Below are 19,579 nucleotides of genomic sequence, written 5' to 3'. Positions count from 1 at the left end.
CTCCAGAAAATCACATCTTAGCACTGCACTGCATGTCCTGCATGTTCTAGCAGAGCATAATCATACGAAGCACCTGCTCAAAGTGCTCGCAGTGAGCAGTCCTCCTGCTTCTCACCAGACAAAACCTGTGCAGCTGGAATGAGCGCACGGAGCCTCTGCTCCAACTGCTGGCAGCCAAAAGGGCACGTGCTGAAATCTTTAAAGGCTTCAGGTCCAACCCCTGCAATGAACAGGGATGCTCATAGCTCAATCAAGTGCTCAGAACTCCATCCAGCCTGACCTCGGGTGCCTGCAGGGAGGACCCTTTCCTGTAGTGGTTCTCTATCTGAGCAGAGGTACCACCAAATTCATGCCCTACTGCTCCTAGACACAGCCTGATCCAACGCGGGGCTTCCACCAGCACAGCCGCACGTCAGGGCCCTGGGAAGCACTCACTCCTTCCTGCCAAGTGCCCGAAGAAAAAGGCAATATGTGAAGATTGGACGCTCCATTAAAACAAAATGAATTTGTACTTTAAGGAATAGTAATAAATTGTCTTTTTTCTCTTTGCGCCTTTACAGTTTGAAGTCAGAACTCCCTCTGCCTCTTCAAGAATAATGTTGACACCTTTCATTACAGCACAGTTGCACTCAGCATCTTTTAAAGGCTGAAAAACTGGCAAATGGGATGATGAAGCATCTCCATTTTGCCAACATATTTACTTCTGTACACACCTACAGTGATGCAGAGCATGATAATCAGGGAATCACGTCATTTTTCACAAAGCATGATTAATTGGAACCCGGGTACAACGTAGCAATGCTTCGCACCAACAGTGCAAGCAGTATACACACACAGAGAGCAAACAGGAATATGAACTGCAGCTGGAAAGACCCTCCTGATTCTCACAAAATCTACCAGGAAGAACAAAAGTCATTCAGTTGCCTACCTTTATAAATGAGACATATGTGTAATGCTGCGCAAGAACAACCAGCCCTGGCACAACAGCCTCTAAATGTGATCGTGGAGAAGATGATAATGCTCTTTTAACTGCTGCCTCTGTCAGAGGGCTTTCCCCTTCCAGCCACTAAGGTTACACAGCCACAGCTTTTTCAGCCAGCAGTCCCGGTCTGTGGGATGCAGGCTGCACTGCTCACGTGTCCAGCTGGTGAAAAAGTGACACTGTCTGCTCGAGATGATCAATTTCTTCTGCCCAAACAGCATAAGCATTTAGAAGGTGGTCACCGCACCACTTAATTTTACCCAAGCTTATACACTGGCTACAGTCAAAGCCAATTGTATTTCAGCGTAAAGAAACCTGCAGAGGTCTTGGAATAAAGCGTATCAGTGCTGATGAAAACAGAAACCAAAAAGCACGGTGTTGGTTGCTCTTTCAAGCAAGCTGGCATTGAAGAACTTCCCACCTGTCTCTTCACAATAAGATCTCCTTTGAGAAACCCAGAGAGATCCCAAACTGCAATCTTTGCCATGCTATGAGCTCCGAGCCCCGTGGTGTGGCTGCAGAGCTGTAAACTTGCAGAGCTGAGGCACAGAGGGAGGAGGTCCAGGGAGCACCGGGGCAGGTAGAGGATAAGGAGAGCAGCAGAACTGCCCTCTGCTGACTGCGTGGTGTGTTATACCTCCCTCTGCTCCAGCCCTGAGCAGCTAAACCCTGATTTAAGAGGCAAGGATTTCTGTGAATCCACCTCCACACTGATATTTACGTGACAAATGGGGCCGCAAGGATTTCTGCACCCACTGCTGGGTTCTGTCCCTGTGCAGAGATAGCAGAGCTGGCACAAATACGGAGCTACAGCAGCAGCAGTGTGAGCTCGCTGGTGCAATGGTCTGCTCCAGTTAATTAACTCTAAAAAGATGTCCAGGACTTGAGCCAGTGCTTCTGCTGCATCGCACTGCGCGGCTGCACCGCCTCATCGGGCTCTGAGGTTCATGCTGTGCTAAAAGGAGACAAAAGCAGCACCTGGGGAACAGCAGTGCTATGGGGGTGTTCCAGAAGGGAAAGGGCAGAGTGCTGCTGCCTAGGCTGGGGGACTGCTGTGGCATCTGCTGACGGGCAGGCCTGCCTTCGTGCACCTGACCCCTTTCCTTTTAACACGGTTTTCTCGTGTCTCTGCTAAGGCCTCTGCAAAGCAATAGTGTGGTTTGAGAGGGAGATGGGAGTGAAGTTGTAAGAACCCTGTCGCGATTACCTTCAGCTCGTACCCCTTTTATCCGCCGTATGAAAGCACTCAGAAGCCCCCGCACATCCACCCAGCCCCCGAGGCCCCACGGGCACAGCGGCAGACCCGCGTCTCCCCGGCGCTCCCGGCCGAGGAGCGCAACGAAATACGGGGTACACAGCCAACCAGGGCGGCAGCGCACGCTGCTCCCAACCCCATCCGTCACCGTCGAATCCGGCCCCAATTACGGATTTCCGAGCGCAACCCCGTCCCCACCGCCCATCGCCCCCCGCTCCGCTCCCTCCTCCCTTCTCCCTCCCTCCTCCCCGTTCCGAGGTGGCTCCCCGCCGCCGGCCCGGCCCCCGGCTCCTCCCTCCTTCCCTCCTTCCCTCCCTCCTGCCGCTCAGCCCCGCGCAGCCCGGCCGGGCGCACCGCGGTCCCGCTCAACAAGTTCCCCCGCCGCCGCCGCGGGCACCTGCCGGAGCGGCCCCCCCCCCCCCCCCCGAGCCCCGTCTCCGCAACGCAGCGCCGGGCTCCGATGAGGACATCGGGCGAGAGCGCGGCGGCGGCGGCTGCCTCTAGCGAGCGCTCCGGCGGCCGCAGCTGAGCGGTACCGAGAGCCGCTCGGGGCGGGCGGAGCGCGGCCAGCCGGGGGCAGCCTGCGGCCCCAGCCGCGCTGCTTCTCGCCGCCAGCCCGCCCCGGCGCCCGGAGGGAGATGCGGCGCCCAGCGAGCGCCCAGACCCGCGCCCGGCAGTGAGGAGCACGAGGTAAGGGACCCGCCGCGGAACGGCGCCCGGCGTGGGCTGCCCCGAGCCCGGGGAGCGCTGCGGGCGCCGCGCGTCCCCGTTTCTATGGGGGAAACTTCCGAGGCTGAGCGCGGAGCTCCGCCGTTACGCAATCCGGAGCCGCCTGGCAGCCGCTGCGCGCTCCAACTTTCACGGCGGAGAAGGGAAGATGCGTACCGTGCGTGCCCGCACCGCCGCTTTCCGCCGGGAAACAGCAGGGAGAGCCGGCGGCACGGCGCCGTGTGCGGGCGCGGAGCGCGGAGCCCAGCCTAGGAAGGGTCGCGAGGAGCTGCCGCCGCTCCTTCTCTCGGCGCCGAGAGATCCTCCCGCAGCGCCCAACTTGCGGTGTGGCACTTCGGGGCAAACCGGCCCCAAAACCGCCTCGCCTCAAGGCCACCGTTCTGCGGGCGAGCAGTGCTGGGAGGCAGCTCCTCGCCCGGGAACGTGCCCTTAACGCTCCGAGCCCCCCCGTCACCAGCACCGCTGGATGGGAGACGGGGTGGAAACGCAGCGGGCAGACGGGACGCCGAGCATCGAGGTCAGGAGCTCCCAGCAGCGAGGGGTGCAGGCTGCACAGGGCGGTGGGGAGGCGGCAGGGGGACGCGGAGCAGCGGGGACGCAGAGAGCGCGGCTTGAAGCTCGCACTGCCGTCCCCCGGGGCCTGGCCACGGGCCCCAGCGCTGCCGTGGGATGTGGAGGTGGTGGAGCGCTGGGTTTGACCTTGGGGGGCTCAGCTGCTGCGGGGAGGGTTCTGCTCCTGAGGTCTGTGGTCAGGAAGTTTGCACGGAGCTGATTTTCCCACCCCTGAGCAGCGTTATATTTTTCTACGAAACATTGGAAAGTAGTGAGAAAAGACAAAACGGGTCATGCCTAATAGAAAGGAGATTCATCCCTCTGCTTAAGTGTACGCTGGCGATTACTGCCCGTAATCACAGTGCTGACAGCAGTGCTGTATACATCAAGGTTAAAATCTCGCTGCTGGATGAAGAACTCCTCGCTGAAATCACATGGCTGTCACCATCCGAGCCATGCGCTGCATTTAATGCAACACTGCAAACAAACACCTCTAGTAGAAACAACCGGTGTGGAGGAGAAGGAGCACATTCCCCAGGAGAGGCCGAGGGGTGTCCTACCAGCATGCCTCTGCCTTCCTCTCACTACAGCAATTCTGTTCCCCAAGTCCAAAAAGCAGGTGCAAGTTAAAAGCTGCATTTTGTTCTGGCATTACCAGTGCACACGAGCAGCTCGGATGGAGATCTGTCGGAGCCCAGACATCACTACTTTGTCACCCACAGCCCTGTTCCATGCAGTGGTGGCACAGTCCTTGGCTTCAGTGGAAATACATGATGTACATTGCTAATCTGAGTGCTCCTAATGAGCAGCTGTAAAATAAAATTACCGCCCTCGAGTTTAAGGTGCTGTTGCACTGCATTTAAAGCATACTGCTGCCCAGAATGAGCTCACTGGAGAAGGCTGACACTAAATAAGCTTTTTTTTTTTTCCTGTTGGTAAGGACATCGCAATGCCCTTGATGGGAGATGTGTTCTTTAGGGCTCCGTGATTATTACTGCCGAATATATTTTAAGAGGATGCTCCAAATGTTTGTAATCTGGAGTGAAAGCAGTGCCTTTCCCCAGCCTGACCGCACGCAGACAGAACCAAAAGGCAGCAGGGAGCAGCACCGTGGCTCAGTCACTTACCAAGGGACAGCACTGCACCCTTCCCACTAATGAAGCACACAAACAAGTAGCTCCTAAGATCACCGCTGCGTTTCTTTCCCAGTTAACTATTTCAGTGTCAGAAATCTTGTCTGTATCACAGATGCAGAGCATTCGTAATAAATTTGGAGGCAGATGAGCAGCTAAATTGATGCAGATGAACGTGTAAGGAGAGTCGAGCTGAGAGCCCCAGAGCCTGCACAAGCAGCAACCCGGCGTGTGAGCTGGCTCCTGGTGTGCACTACCAGGGACTGAACACTACTGGTCAGCACAACACTTCTGCTGCCAGAGACCCACAAACGACACAGGGAGACGTTAATGTTTTGTTTATCCTGTGCTGGAGAATTTCAGAGCAACCAAACTCTGTGCTGTGGCCGATGGGGGAGCGAGAGCTGGGGAAACCTACCAGCTTGCCAAAAGCTAAGCTGTGCTAAGTGTAAGGATACCTCTGCAGAGCAACAGAGCTGCGTATCGCACGGCAGCTCCTCGCACAGCCACAGTCAACTTGGCCGGGAGAACTTGGGATGTACAGTCACAAAATTCACAGTGCTTGGGGAAATGACACACAAAGCAAGCTTGCTTAAATCAGATATTGAAAAGGTGTTGTTTCACGCCTCGTGACAGCCACTATTTGAAGCACTGCTGAAAATCTATGCAGGATTAAAAAACACGTTAGCAACCAATCTGTACCTGTTTTACAGCACAGCACTAACTTACATCTTGTCTATCTTTTTAGATCCAGTAGGCTTGAAGGAAATGAGACAGCAAACATTTTAAGTAAAAAAAAAAACCTCAGTGTGGTGAACGCGGTGGGAGTTCCACATTCAGCCTTCTGAGAAGTAGTGTTTGCTTTTATTCTGCTCAGAACAATGCTGTGTAACCTATGGATGTACACAGGTGCGACTCCCTGGGTACCAACAGTCAGTCTTAAACGATTATTGACTGCACAAAAGATGATCAGAGCATTCTCCTGTTTTAGTGGCACATCACCGCTTTGAAGTCAATTGACTCCAAGGCTTCTACTTTCAGGCAGAAAATAGGTTCTCTGCTGGATGATCCCGTCACACCTCAGAGCAGTTCCACTTGTTTGCAGATTTGCAATGCCCTCTGCCTTAAGTCACCCGCTTTCAAGTTACACACAGGAATAGCAGTCCCATAAAGGTATATGTTGTAACAGTGACAACGCAGTGTTGCATCAGCTGCTTTTGATGTCCTCCTCTTTACCTACTTTTTTTTTTTTCTATCAGTGGCAAAAGGGCATGGGCTGATTGTAGTCCAGCAATAATTACTGCAGCCAAATCCATGATTTAAATACAGAAGCATAGAAGGGAATACGGGCCATTTTCACTGCCTGAACAACACGGGATGAATGTAAAAGCCCTGGCTCTGGAGGCCCCCAAGTGTTGCAGCACTTGGATGCGGATCTGAACTTCTTAAACTCTCATTACAAGAGAAGATTCTTGTCCTTATAGGAGGTGCTGAGGTTCCATCACATGCCCAGCTCCCAGATCTGGGGAGTTTTCTAGCAATGGCCTCAAACTCAGCCCACGCTGCATTAAACATCTCTGTAATGCCACCTCGATCTGAATCTCTGACACTGCAGCCACCAAAACTGAGCTGGAGCAGCCCATCTGTAACCAGTTATATGCTGTCAGGGATTTAACTGTATAGCTGAGAGTGGACAAGCTGTATATGAAATGAGACTTTGGTATTCACTGTCAATACAGGAGTCCTGAATAAAGCTACTCCTGCAGAGCCACTTCAGCCTGGTTCCTAAAATCCCCTCCTAACAAACTCCAGTACCATTGAATGAGTTAGAAGAAACTGCAGTCAGATGGTGACCCAAGAACACAAATGCACGTAACTTCTGCAGTCAATTTACCAAAGACCTGAGGTCTTTATCCTCTGTGTGCATTTACTTCCATTTGCCCTGGTGCAGCGATTCCTTGTTATTGGTACTGAAACACTACGGACTGAATCCCAGCTTGAACTCATGTTCCTGCTATCCACGGGGAAGAGAAGCGAGCAGCTCCTGTTATTTTTGCCCACCCATGATTGCTGCGGCATATTGTTATAAAACTAAACAGTTTTGCCAACAAAAGCAAAGGCAGGGGAGCCTGTGTGGTGTGGAGAGAGGAAGAGTCAGCAGTTAACAAGAGGCAGAGCACAGAGCTGCCACCAAAGCGTATCAGGGAGGAGTGCTCACACCTGAGCTGCTCTTGATGGAGTCCATGAGGTCAGAGCTGCAACCCAACCAAGCCCCTCATGTTTGAACCATGGTGTGACTTAAAAAATATTTAAACAAGAGCCTCCATCCTGCTTAATATAAAACTAAGTAAGCAGGTTTGTAGGTTCAGGGCTGCGTTGTGAAGTTAGAATATGGAAAGCGGTTTGGGGCTTCTTAGCTTTGGCTCTCCTTGGGAAAAGAAGGAAGAGAGAATTCAATCAAATCAATAGCATTTGTGATTTATATGTAAATAAGAAACATTTACAGCAAGCCCAGTCTCCTTCCAATCATTAGTAATTGGTTGTTCGTGCTCGTTTTGTTGTTACATTCATTATTCTTTTCTGCAAATACAGTCAGATATGAGGAGAGAGCTGCAAGTAAAGACATTTGAGTTGTGGATCACTTTAATACATTTTTGTGTATTGAGGCCATCAGGAAATAAAATACTGCAGTATCTCTGAGAGCTGACAAAGGAACAGACAAAACATCCCAATGCTGAAGAAAGTAATTCAGCAAGAAATTATGCTTGAACTGCCTGTTAACACCAAGAACACTGATCCCTTCTATAAGCTGGGCCTAAGTTGCTCCATTCAAGGTGAATCTGTGTCTTTTAGCAGTCCTAGCTGTGCGAGCTGGTGAGAAAAATGTGTTATATTCCTGCATTCACACTTTGTGTGAGTATAAAAACACACAAAGCCCCGATAAAAATGATGCAAATTATCTGACTAGGAGGCAATTCTGGTGCCTAGAGCGTTATTCAGGCAATTCCGATTAATAATAGGGGGCTTCACTGCCGCAATCCCACATTCCAGATGAGCAGAGTCTATAACTCAAGCTGACAAAGGGGCCATATAAATATCCCTAAGAGGATCTTTAATTATTATTTTAATGCACTTCCTCATCGTCCGTACCACAAATAACCCATCCTACAACACCAGAATGTTTTGAAAGCTCTTCCTCCACGTTGTCTCACAGGTTCACGAAGCCTGGAGGCAATTTACATCTCCACACCATCCTCGCATGCTCACATTGTTTTCCCCTTCATTCTCCATCCAGTTCTCCCCATATCGAACCAAAATCAGTTTTTCTTGTGATCTGGAACACCTGTGCTGCCCACAGGCTCCACTCGTTCCACATTGCTCATGTGCAATGAGAATTTGAGACTCTGAGATTTGAGGCTTTTGCAATTCACGTTTGAATTTAACACAGCTTCACCTCACATCAGAGTTGAGCTCTTCCCTCAAGTTATTTCAGAAACAGTGTAGAACCAGCTTTCAGGAAAGAAAATTTACACAGCACAGCAATTAAGCATCACTCTTCAGGTAGCCAGTGTTCATTTTCGCACCATCCTTTCCTGCTGCAGAAGTCAGACTGATTTGTGTCCCTCTCTCCTTTCCCACCATCAGCACACTCAGCTCTAACTGCACGCTAACAATTTACAGCTGCAGCAAAGCCAGAACCAGAACCTGCTTGAAACTAAAAGCTGCTCGCAAGTGTCCTGCTCGAGAAGGTGAAAATTACATGGCATGTATTTCCCAGTGACAGCACTGGAGTGCAAGTGCAAATCTCCTAGACGGATGTTATTCATCAATTAACGCCCTGCTAAAGATGTCAGGTTTTAGCCCTAAATTACCCAACCACATCCTCCAGCCCCGCTTCACACCCTCCTTACACCTATCTGCATGTAACTATAATCCAAGCAGAAAGAGCTGGCAGTGTTCTGATGCCTTGAAACTGCTGACCTCTGTCTGTCATCTCCGATTCGTAGCAGGCTGGAGCACAGCCTACACAACTGATCTGCCCTGCAGTGAGGTTCCCATCGCGTGGCACCCAACCCTCATCCTGCAGAAGGGAGGACGTAAGGCTCAAGAACAGAGCTGGAATCTGCTTCTCTCTTTCCATCTTTATCTGCCCAACAACGTTTGAAAAGCTAGGATGAGAAAGAAGACAAACTGTATTTGGTGTCGATGCTTGCAGCCGAGGCGTTCCCAGCGCCCTGGGCCCAGATGGCTCTCTCTGGAGGTCTGACCATTTGGCAAACCCGTGGGCTGAGGCTGAGGAACAGAATTGCTTTTTCCTGTCATCATTTGATGCATTTTATCTTTTTTTTTTCCTCTGAACACCCACAAAAACTACCGATGTTTACTGAGAACAATTAAAGGTTTGTATTAAACAATAATGCAGATAAGGAACTGTCCTTAAGTTCCTATTTTAACAGCTTGCTGCTTAAATTATTGAACAGAAACTGCCATAGAAATGAAAAAGCCTTGCAGTGAGAGCACACTGGCTTTTGGACTCCTGGAAGACAGTACAGTATAAGCAGAACTATTTGCAATTCTCCTAGCAACACATCCTCAGCAACATCCTTGTACTACGAATATCAGCTGTAACGCTGGAAGAGTGGCACGGATTTACATGGCAAAATAATGCTAATAAACCTTTCCCCAGATTTTTATAGTAGCAATAGCTGCATAATACATAAAGAAAAATAAGCATAATTCTTGTAATAGCACTGCGATTCTTTCCAGTACAGTAAATTCTAGCAAATGTTTGATATTGTAACAACTCTATGAATGCTGTGAATTGACAGGGAACATCTTTTGACATTGAATTTGTTCCAATATGAAGTAAATAGTTATTAACTAAAACCACAGGGGTCTGTATTATGTAAGTGCAAATCTATTAGCGTTAATATTCACTGCACAAACATCTTAGGGGAAAATCCTGTACATCTTATTGTACAGGATTTTATCACCGTGGACAGATAACTCGATCTTGTGCATGTAATAACATAGGAAGCATCAAAAAGCAAGGATTACTAACAAACTGTCCTCAGAACACGTCGCAGACATCAAAATTGTAGAAGATAACAAACATCAGTTTGTGCATTCAGAGAAGCTGTTTTGTCAGGGAATTTTAAATAGTTTATCCTGCTCTATGTAACTTTTCTATCTGAAATTCCACAGGCTTCTTATATATTTTATTTGTAGCCACTTAGCTGTAAAACTAAAGCTCACAAGAGCATTTAAAGGCATTTACAGTCCATTTCAGCCATTAGGTAGGATATTGTTTTTATACTTCGTTCATACAGCGCCTACCAACGAGTGGGAGAAAAAAAGGGAAAATCAAATGCCACGCGATCCTACTTACACCAAAGGAAGACTTTGGAGGCAATTAAGAAGCAGTCACATGTCATCACTGATCGATAGATACAACGGTTCAGTTGGAACAGACCTGCAAAAATCAGAGCCCATCTGCCTGCTTGTTTCTGGAGCTTGCGCTAACAGCCATCACAGCTACCAGACGTCTCTCATCAATAATGTAGGAAGACAATCTCAAAGCGTCTCCAGACCACAGAGTGAAAAACCCCAGTTAGGCAACTGGTGGTAATGCTCTGTAATTCATTGAAGTGGTACAAACTTCTCAAAACAGGAAGATTATCTGGCTACGGCAGTTTGCCCTCTGCTTGATAAAACACGGAGTATCTGGAAGCAGCAGTAAGAACGAATTCAGCACTGAGCAATGACTAAGGAAGTTCAAGAGAGAAAATGCAAGTTCAACGCTTAAGGGGTTCAGAACAGAGTTTAAAAAAAATATTAGTTTGACATTTACCAGCACTGCTAACTCTATTATTCTACATGAACAATTCTGATAAAAGGAAGACAGACTGCTCTACCACGTCAGTTTTCTATGTCATAAGGCGCAGTGGTTTTTTCCCTAATAGCCATCGGTACTGTTTAAACCACAAAAATGGGTCAGGCCTTCAGTGTATCTGCAAGTCACATTTCATCCTCATATCTGCGTATTAAACCTCTGTAAAAACTGTAACGTGGAAAAAGTTTCTGCCAACAGCTACTAATTAATCAATGGCTAAGATGATTAGTATTTCCCAATACATTTCTTCCTTATCAGCCCAGTTTTGCTCATCAGACTTTACTCATTTAGCACTCAGGTCACTGTCACATTATTTTTTAAGTTTGCATCGTAACAACATGGTTAACAACAGTGGATTCCTCTGAAAAGTGAAAACGCTCCTAAAATAGGTGAAAGTCATAATGTCTGACAGTGGGAGAAACAAAAACATACCATCAGTATTCTGATTACATGTACAGTATCTTGCCATCACTGGTCTACACAAAGGTACATTTAGAATCTACCAAGAAAGTAGGCTTCCATCTTGTGTTGTAGTCACAGGCAGTCAGTCAGAGTTTCTTTCTGATGTCCATTTTAATGATGGAAATGGAGACCACGTGTATACTTAAAAGACAACTTGTAAAATCATTTTTGAAAAACAAATACATATTATTAAATTTTACAATGATGCATAAGGACAGTATGCAGGGCAGGATTTCCCATGAGGAAGTAGAGCCTTCAGAAGCCAGAACAAGCTGCATATCACCAATCACCTTTCCTATACACAGCAAAGCCCAATCATTTGCAATCCCCCGAGTTGTTTTTTTTCTTTAAGCTATTAAATACATCCACCACAACACCAACCACATCCACAGACACCTTTGTGCTGTTCATGTGTGCACAGAAGTTTACAGCTACATCTCCAGTGCCTTTATGGGGCCTGAAAACACACAGATTGGCATCTCTGCTTGTCAGCTGCATTTGGAAATTGGGAAGTTTAAGTCCACACTATTAATTAATACATACTGCTGGGAACCCATTGCACCAAATAACTTGAGGAGGAAACCTAGGCAGTTCTTACATGAAGGGTAGAAAGGGAGGCATTTATTTAGCTGAACAAAGAACGTGGTTTCCATGACTTACCCTGAAGATTCTGTGCAAACTTCAGGCTTCTCTGTGTACCATTTTATTACTATCATTGAATAGTTTACTTCCATTTTCAAACATAAGGGAACCCTGCTTAGGTGTAATCAACCAGGAATTTATAAACAAATCTAGGCTAAAAACTGAAAAATAAGCTCTGTGATTATTAAATATTTTGCTTTGCAAATTGTGTCACGCAATCAGGGTTTGTTTAGAGTAACTATAGACAAACAGTATAAATGTGTTATCTCTGTTGGCATCTGCAACTGGGATGCAAATCCAAAGCTTTCCTGAGCCTGGTGACAGAGTGAGCCATCAACTCTGCCATACTTACACAGATTCTGAATCTCCATCTCAGTAGTTTCCCAAAGTAACCAAAAAACCATGCAGCTTGTAGCACATTTTACAATTGCCCATTTTATCCACGGAGTCCCTGTACTCCTGCATACACCACGTTGAGTAACGAGCAGCAGGATTACAGATAAGTGCGTGGAGGAAAGCAAACAAATGATACTGAGATTTCCTTTTCCCATTTACCAGACCAGATCCAGGTCTGGGCAGGTCAACATGCCTATGGCATCTTCCTGTTCCCCATGAAATCAACATGAATTTTGGTACTACGTTTAGTGGAAAGAAGGCAGACCTCCAGCACCGTGTGATCGCAAATACAAGTGAGATGATTAAACGTGACTCCCTAAAAAGTACACTGTATTGTCTAAGTAAACCAAGATTGAAGCCAGCATCTTGTCCAAAACATCAATGAAACAACAACAACAAAAAGTATTATATAAACTTTCTTGTGTTAAATAACCAACTCAAAATCAACTCTTTGCTCGGTCGTTTTGCTTTCCAATGAGCGTATGCAGTTCACTTTGGAGACAGACACAGAACTGAGCAAAAATGTAGTTCTTTTGGTTGCTGTAATTCTTAGTCACAGATATTGATGAAATTATTAGTCCAAGATACTAGAGCTCTAGATTAGCTAAATCAATCAGGCCTGTGCTACTGAGAAAGAGAAACAAGATTTTGAAGAGTCAAGTATTGGCTGTTGAAGGCATGCTTAAAATGAACTGCAGCACGAATAGAGTGCCCTGTTTATCTATTTCTATTCTGTAGAATATCACCAGACTCCTGGTTTTGTCTGGGCTAGAGACTCCATTAATTCTGCCTGTTAAGTCATTCCAAACAGACCCAGGGATCCACCAAGATGAAGGGGTAATGTAGTGTCCCAAATAATCTGAAAATGGAGACAGTTTGGATGTGTACTAATAAAATATCAAGCCAGTACTTTACAATAAATTGAGTGTTATTTTACAGTAGGATCCACTAGCAAAGTGCCAGCAAAACCACTACTCCAGGGATGCTGATTACTTTAAGGTATCTTAAGTGATGTCTGCTGGAAGCGACCTCCAGATCTAACAACCAATTTTTGTAAGCTTCTTCTATAGGTAAAAATGCGTCCTCTTTTCAGTCATAATTCCTCTGCTTCATAAGTATTTCACATCTTTCTACTATATCATATTTTGTAAAATATCTTAACAGTGCAAAAAGTCACCAAACAACTACTGGATACAGTGGTTCTTGCATTGCTGTTATTCATTTTGGGGGCAAATTCATTGATTTACCAGATCTAGGAGAGTTACGGAGGACTTGCTTCCAATAGTTCTATGTTTATGAAACTGCAGAGTTTTTCTTTTAACACCAGCTTTTACAACACATCCTAGCCAGGACCGCAAAATGGCAGGCCGATGGCTGTACAGCTGTATATCTTACTGAGCACTTCAATATTCAGTAAAGAATTCTAAGCTCTCACCTTTAGTTAGACAGGTGGACGTATTTCTACCATCACTACCTTTGGAAGATTTGAACCAATGGGATTCTGTATACAGAACATGTGTCAAATAGGGGTATAACTTCAAACATCAATGTAATAACTTCTGCAAACATAATGCAATTAAGAGGCCCCTAAACACTTAGTATTGGATACTAACGTTCTACATACAGCACAACTGTACCCTCAGCTGGAACAGAAAATTCCTAATATTCCTATGTAGTTCACTTTTTTCCTGCAAAAATGTCTCCATCTTTGTATATCATTTATTGCAGGCACAGGGATAGCTGACCTCACACTCAGATACCCCGGCACAAAGTAAAAGACCACTGTGACACCATATTCAGCTTCAGTTTCATCTTCAGGCCTCCCTCCAGCAGTTCTACTTTACAATCCCGTAACAGGAGGGGCTTGGTCACGCTGGTATCATGTATTATGCTTACACATATGCATGTATTTGGTTTGAAAACTCACATACAGCAATCTAAGATCCCATTATTTGAATGCCTGCATTCAGAATTTTCTCCCTTTTTGTTCTCTTTAAGGACTTTCTTCTGCCTCACGCAGATTCAGACAGAAACCTCCCCTTGAAAGGAGCACTTCTCACTCACTGCTACCTGAATGTGACAAATTAGGTAGAAAAAGGCAACCACACAGAATAGCTCTTGTTTGCAAATGGCTTGAACTGGGGGAGCACAATGATGATCTTTAACTAATGACACGTTTGCTGGAAACTTTTGCAGGCAATTAGATAGCCCAGAAGCCCAACCTTGCAGTATGCAGGTTGTCTGCCACGCATTCTTGCATGTCTTAGTAACTCCTAGGGTTACAATTACTTTAAAACAAACAAAAAAAGAAACCATCAACATTCAATTTACCACTGAAAATGGCCTCTCTATTATGTTTTCTTAAATTAAAACTAATATAGCCTAGTCATAAGGATTCACTCGAGAGCTAATTTTGTAAAGCATACCCCATTGTGGCAATTAACTCTTCAACTTGAAGAATTTTAATCAAAAGTGTATTTCAGATATACCACACCTGAAAGTTCCTATACTCATTTTATATTTTAGTCTGGGTCCCTCTGAAGGCACATCAGTGTTGAAATAGGAGATATGTGCAGAAATCCTGGATTAAGTGAGAATTTGCTAATTCAGTAAATTTCAGAGTTAGGGAGGAATTTGTGCAATAGGAGACTAAAAATGACAACCTCAAATGAAGTGTAAAAACGAGGTCTTACCCATCCAGTTACTACAGATCCCACATGATCTGTGCAGAGATAGAGCTGGTGGGGTTTTTTTGCTCTGTGCTGTGTTAAGCAGTTGACATCTTTTCATCCTTGAGGAGGTGCTCATATTTCAATAGAAGATTAAGTCATTGCTGTGACTCATCACAGGGTTTTTTTTGTTGCTTTTTTCTTACTTTTTAGTGCTTTAGGATCTTTGGGGATAAGAAGCTCTGTTATAAAGGTATAGCAGCGCTTCTGGTAAAAGTGGGTTGGTTTGCATTTGAAGCAAAATTAATTTACACACTGCTGTCTTCTTCCACCAACTTCCTGAGATCACATAGTTTACACATGCAGCAATACCAACCGCTTGCTGATAATTCATCTACACCCAGACTGTAGGTTTAGCTATGAGGTAGACTTAAAGAAAATCCAGAGAGTGACAACAGGAATGAGAAATTAAAGAACCCCCTCGCAAGGACGCAGATGTATTACACAGAGGAACCGAGAACAACTCACCTTGTAAGCGAGCATACTGTAAAAAGCAATGCCAGTTCAACACTTCTAGCAAACGACCAACATCTAATGTGAAAACCTGGGACTTAATTAAGGGAACGGAGCTAAAAGGGTTGAGGGTGCCGGTCGTTTCAGTCAGAACACGGGGACACGGCTCACATCTTGCAAGCTTTGTGAGTAACTGCTATTTGTGTTGTAACACAAGGCTTTTCTTTTCGAACTGTTTTTAATGCAGGCATCATGGTGAGTAAGGAGCCCAGCAAATGCTTACTCACCACCTCGGAAAGCGAAGTTGAGCCCGCAGCTTCGCTCGCTTTGGAGATGAAATATGCACTGGATCCCAACCGGCAGATAAAGAAACGCAACAAAGCCCTGCAGGTGAGATTTAAGGATATCTGCGAGGCCCAGAACGAGCAGCGGGACAAGCAGCTCTCCACCACCCAGGATACAGACAAAAGAGAAGCCAAGCCCGTTTCCTACAAAACGGCGTATCGCAAATACATGACGGTGCCGGCCCGGAGGTCCATCCCCAACGTCACCAAGAGCACAGGAGTTCAGACATCCCCCGATCTCAAGAAGTGTTACCAGACCTTTCCTCTGGACCGGAAAAAAGGGAATATCATTAAAAGCGCCTCGGCCGTTGACACCTTTAAGAGTGAAAACAACGGCTTCCTGATAGACATTAAGGAGAAGGACAGCAGGAGCTCGGAGGACGGCAGTCAGTGGGGCAAGAAGGCCGGCAGCCTGCAGACGGCCGAGTTCATCTCCCACGTGGGCGAGCGGGCGAGCACGGGGCCCGGCGCAGCCTGGACCTGGCAGGGCGCTGAGCTGCACGGCTGCAGCCTCCTCAACGCGGCCGAGCCCGGCAAGGGCAAGCCGGGAGCCGAGGAGCCGGGCCAGCCCCTCCACGGGAGGGTGTTTAAGACAGAAGTGGCCACCGTCTACCTGCCGGCGGGCGGCCCGGACGCCTCGCAGCCCGAGCGCGACTGGTCGCTGTGCCCGGCGGGCGAGGAGGACAAAAAGAGGACCGTGCATGTGAATGGCGTGCAGGGCCAGGCGGGAGATGCGGCCGCCTGCCCGCCACAGGCGCAGTGCCGGGCCAGCGAATGTAGCGAGCGGGGCCTGCAGGTGAACGCGGCGCCCATGGAGGCTGCGCAGCCCTGCCAGGCTGCCGTCGCCCTGAGCGAGGAATGCCAACAAATCGTGCCTCACACGGAAGTTGTGGACTTGAAAGCGCAGCTTCAGATGATGGAAAATTTGATCAGCTCGAGTCAGGAAACCATCAAAGTGTTGTTGGGTGTCATACAGGAGCTAGAGAAAGGAGAAGCTCACAGAGAAGGGTGAGTGCAAACTGGTTTAAATGCTTTCTCCTGTATGTGCTGTGGTGGGTTTTGCCCATGTCGGTTCCCATCAGCAGTCCCGTGCCCCTCTGCAGAGCACCGAGTTCTGCCTCCTATCACTCAGCTGTACATGCTGGGAGTCCTGCAGAGCCTGCCGGCTGCACGAGCAGATTTGCTATCTGCACATCGCAGCAGAACGTCTCGGGTAGTCATGTAGGGAAAGCTTACACTGTATCTCTGCTGCTCAAAATACATGGGGATGTAATGAGCTGAGGCTCATTGGCACCGAGCTCCTGCACAGCTTTCTTACGAGCTCGGAAGCAGCCCCTCCTAAGGCAGGATTTAAGGCAGCAACCTGACATGGCATGAGGAGCAGGAGGGAGAATCCTCACAGTGTAAGAACCTAACAGACAGGGAAAGTATTATAACTCTGGGTACAATTCCATTCACAGCATATGAATCCTGTTTGCTTTGCTTTCACTTTCTGAAACGTTTAAGAACTTGGAGTATCAAGTCTTTGTAGCATTCGTATACATTTCCTATACATGATAAACTCTTAAGGACAAAAGAAAAGGTTCTGTTTACCCCTAACTTATGCAACTGCCATCAACTCTGAATGCATCACAAGCACTGGTTCCTGTAACACAATGCAGTCTTTACTGAGAGCTCAGCCTGTCTCTTGCATTCTCTAAAACATTTTTCAGACTTAGCTGCTAATACTTATTCAGCAAATACATTCAGAATGTGCATGCACTATAAAGTTATGGTTTCTGAAATCTGGATTTTAAAATCAGAAACCAGTGGATCTTGCTACTTAAGGCCTTAAATTTCAGTCAAAAACATGCATCTTAGATTCATAATTTAATTTTTCCTCTAGCAGTGTGGAAAGTATCTGGTTAGCCCTAAGTATTGAGAAAAATAATCTTAGCTGTTGGACAAATTCTTTAACACCACCTTAGCATTTTTAGCTTGTTCTAGAGCTAGTCATAGTGCCTTGAAAATACTGTGTCACTTCCCAGATCTTTGTGCTGGAACCTTCTTGCTCCAGCTGAAAGCAACGTGTGGATTTTTATTTTTTCGTAGTTATTCTGAAAACCTATTCCTCTGGCTTTACTAACTTACAAAACTAAACGGGAATCAGAAAGAGATGATGATAATCCTTGAGGTCTGTTCCAACCCAAGCCATTCTGTGATTCTATAACATGATGCTTGTCAAATCATAAGACACAGAAAAATATTTCTCGGTCGTAACTCATAATCTGATCATTTTGAACCCCGCGAGTATGAAACACACACACCTACCACAAAGGGACCTGCTATAAATAAGTGTTCCCTCCATACACCTACATGTCATTTTTTTGTTTTCCCAACGATACCAGAAAGCACATCCCACAAAGTACTTATTTTTAATTTTACAGCTGACCCATTTCATGTACCCAGCATCTGAATGGCATCCATGCCCTCAGCACAAAAGAGGTCTTACTCAAACTAAAATGGTTGCTGATATCTTCAAATCGTCCCTCTGAAGCTGCTAACCAGACAAAGCTGTAGCCTATATTGGCTCTAAAACAGTGGGACTACCTGTGAATCCCAGCTCTTCACAAGACTGTACTGCCTCTTATATACAGATATCAGTGTAAGAGTCTACAAGGCTGTACTACATTTGATCAAAAAGCCTATTTAGTAGCACTCTTTTACTTTTTCCCCATAGGTTACGTGGCAGTGGTGAAATGGTCCTTTCCAACCACCCAAAGATACAACATCTTTTGAATTCATTTCTGGTGTGTGAAAGAGGCAATTAAGATGTTTTACTGATTCTTTGATGTTAACTGCAAAATCACAACCAGTGGCAGTTACACCAGCACTGGAGGTTAATTATAAAAACCTGGAGGCAAAATATCTACAAATGACAGTGAGCCTTCAGATGAAGGTTTGTTTTCAATACAAGGGCATTGAAATGCCTCCAAACTTAGAATGAGCAGCAAAGCTCTTGCAGCTCCCCCTGCACGTGCCCTGGGCTTGTCCCAGATGTGCCTCCTCATGGCCAGACACGAAGTGTGTGGGGATGGTGATGGAGGAAAGGAGAGATGCATACTTGTGCATTTCCTCCTGCTTAAGGAATCCCTGTATTCTGGATCCATTTAACTTCCTAGCACCTGGGAGATATACAAGGAGATGCAGAAAGGAGTCCAGCACTGTGCCTGGGATGCTTCTGTTCTCCACTGAGTGTACTACAGAGCTGAAAGAACTGTCTGTTCTCACGCAAAGCACCGGTGCATTATTAACTGAAAGAAAGTATCTTTACCCTTATTCCCCTCAAATTAGGCAGCCATTTCAATAAAAGGTACTCTGCCTTTTTTCCCAGTAATTCTTGCCCATTACCACATTGATTTCTACAACATTTTGCCACCAAGACCAACTGCTGCGTATACAAAACCACCACATATCTTCTCAATTTCAGGGTGTTGCCATTTCTTCCTTTAGCAGCCCATGACTCCTGTTAGGTCAGTTTATAACAAGAAAATGAAAGAATTACTACAGCTTCATCTCTGCTTCCCTGGCAGACGTATACAAGTCTGCCAGGAACTAAAACAAAAAACAGTGCTCTGTGTTTATGGCAGTCTATTGGATTTCTTATGTATATTAAATACCTTCCAATATACACAAATAAATAATGCACTGCAGGCCAAAAAAGAAAAAAGAATTAAAAAAAAAAAGGAAAACAATATAGAGTATACAGCTAACTCTCTCAATCAGATTTTTCTCCCTTCAAGAAAATCAGTGTTCTTTAAGTGCTTGTTGTGCCATGGGACTGGTGCTCAGTAAATTCATTTTCACTAATATGCTGTAGGTCTTGAACTGCTATTACTGCAATTCATCACTAAACGAGTCTATGCCAGCAAAAGTGTATCAGCATCTCTGAAGATAGCAGTATCATCCTTTGGGTGAACATCATCCATGTGTACTTTTCAAAATGTCAGTAGTACATTATCTGCAATTT

At 46.2% G+C, this 19,579-nt stretch overlaps 2 protein-coding genes across 12 annotated transcripts in view; one reads left to right on the top strand and one right to left on the bottom strand.

Annotated features, from left to right (window-relative positions):
* Positions 1 to 19,579, bottom strand: part of DOCK1 (dedicator of cytokinesis 1) — a gene marked incomplete at both ends in the record, with an annotated part of 271,662 nt that overhangs the window by 137,544 nt on the left and 114,539 nt on the right. The gene's annotated exons all lie outside the window — the stretch shown is intronic.
* The window catches only part of INSYN2A (inhibitory synaptic factor 2A), a gene marked incomplete at both ends in the record, with an annotated part of 26,754 nt that continues 22,653 nt past the window's right edge, over positions 15,479 to 19,579 (top strand). Inside the window, one exon of the mRNA XM_079535585.1 lies at positions 15,479 to 16,578. Within this exon, the coding sequence (XP_079391711.1) occupies positions 15,479 to 16,578 (1,100 nt within the window). The remainder of the gene's footprint in view (positions 16,579 to 19,579) is intronic.

Source organism: Tetrao urogallus (assembly GCF_951394365.1).
Source record: "Tetrao urogallus genome assembly, chromosome: 5".
NCBI classification, from domain to species: domain Eukaryota; kingdom Metazoa; phylum Chordata; class Aves; order Galliformes; family Phasianidae; genus Tetrao; species Tetrao urogallus.
Note: the sequence above shows the minus strand (reverse complement) of the source record. Positions and strands in the feature narration are given on the sequence as shown.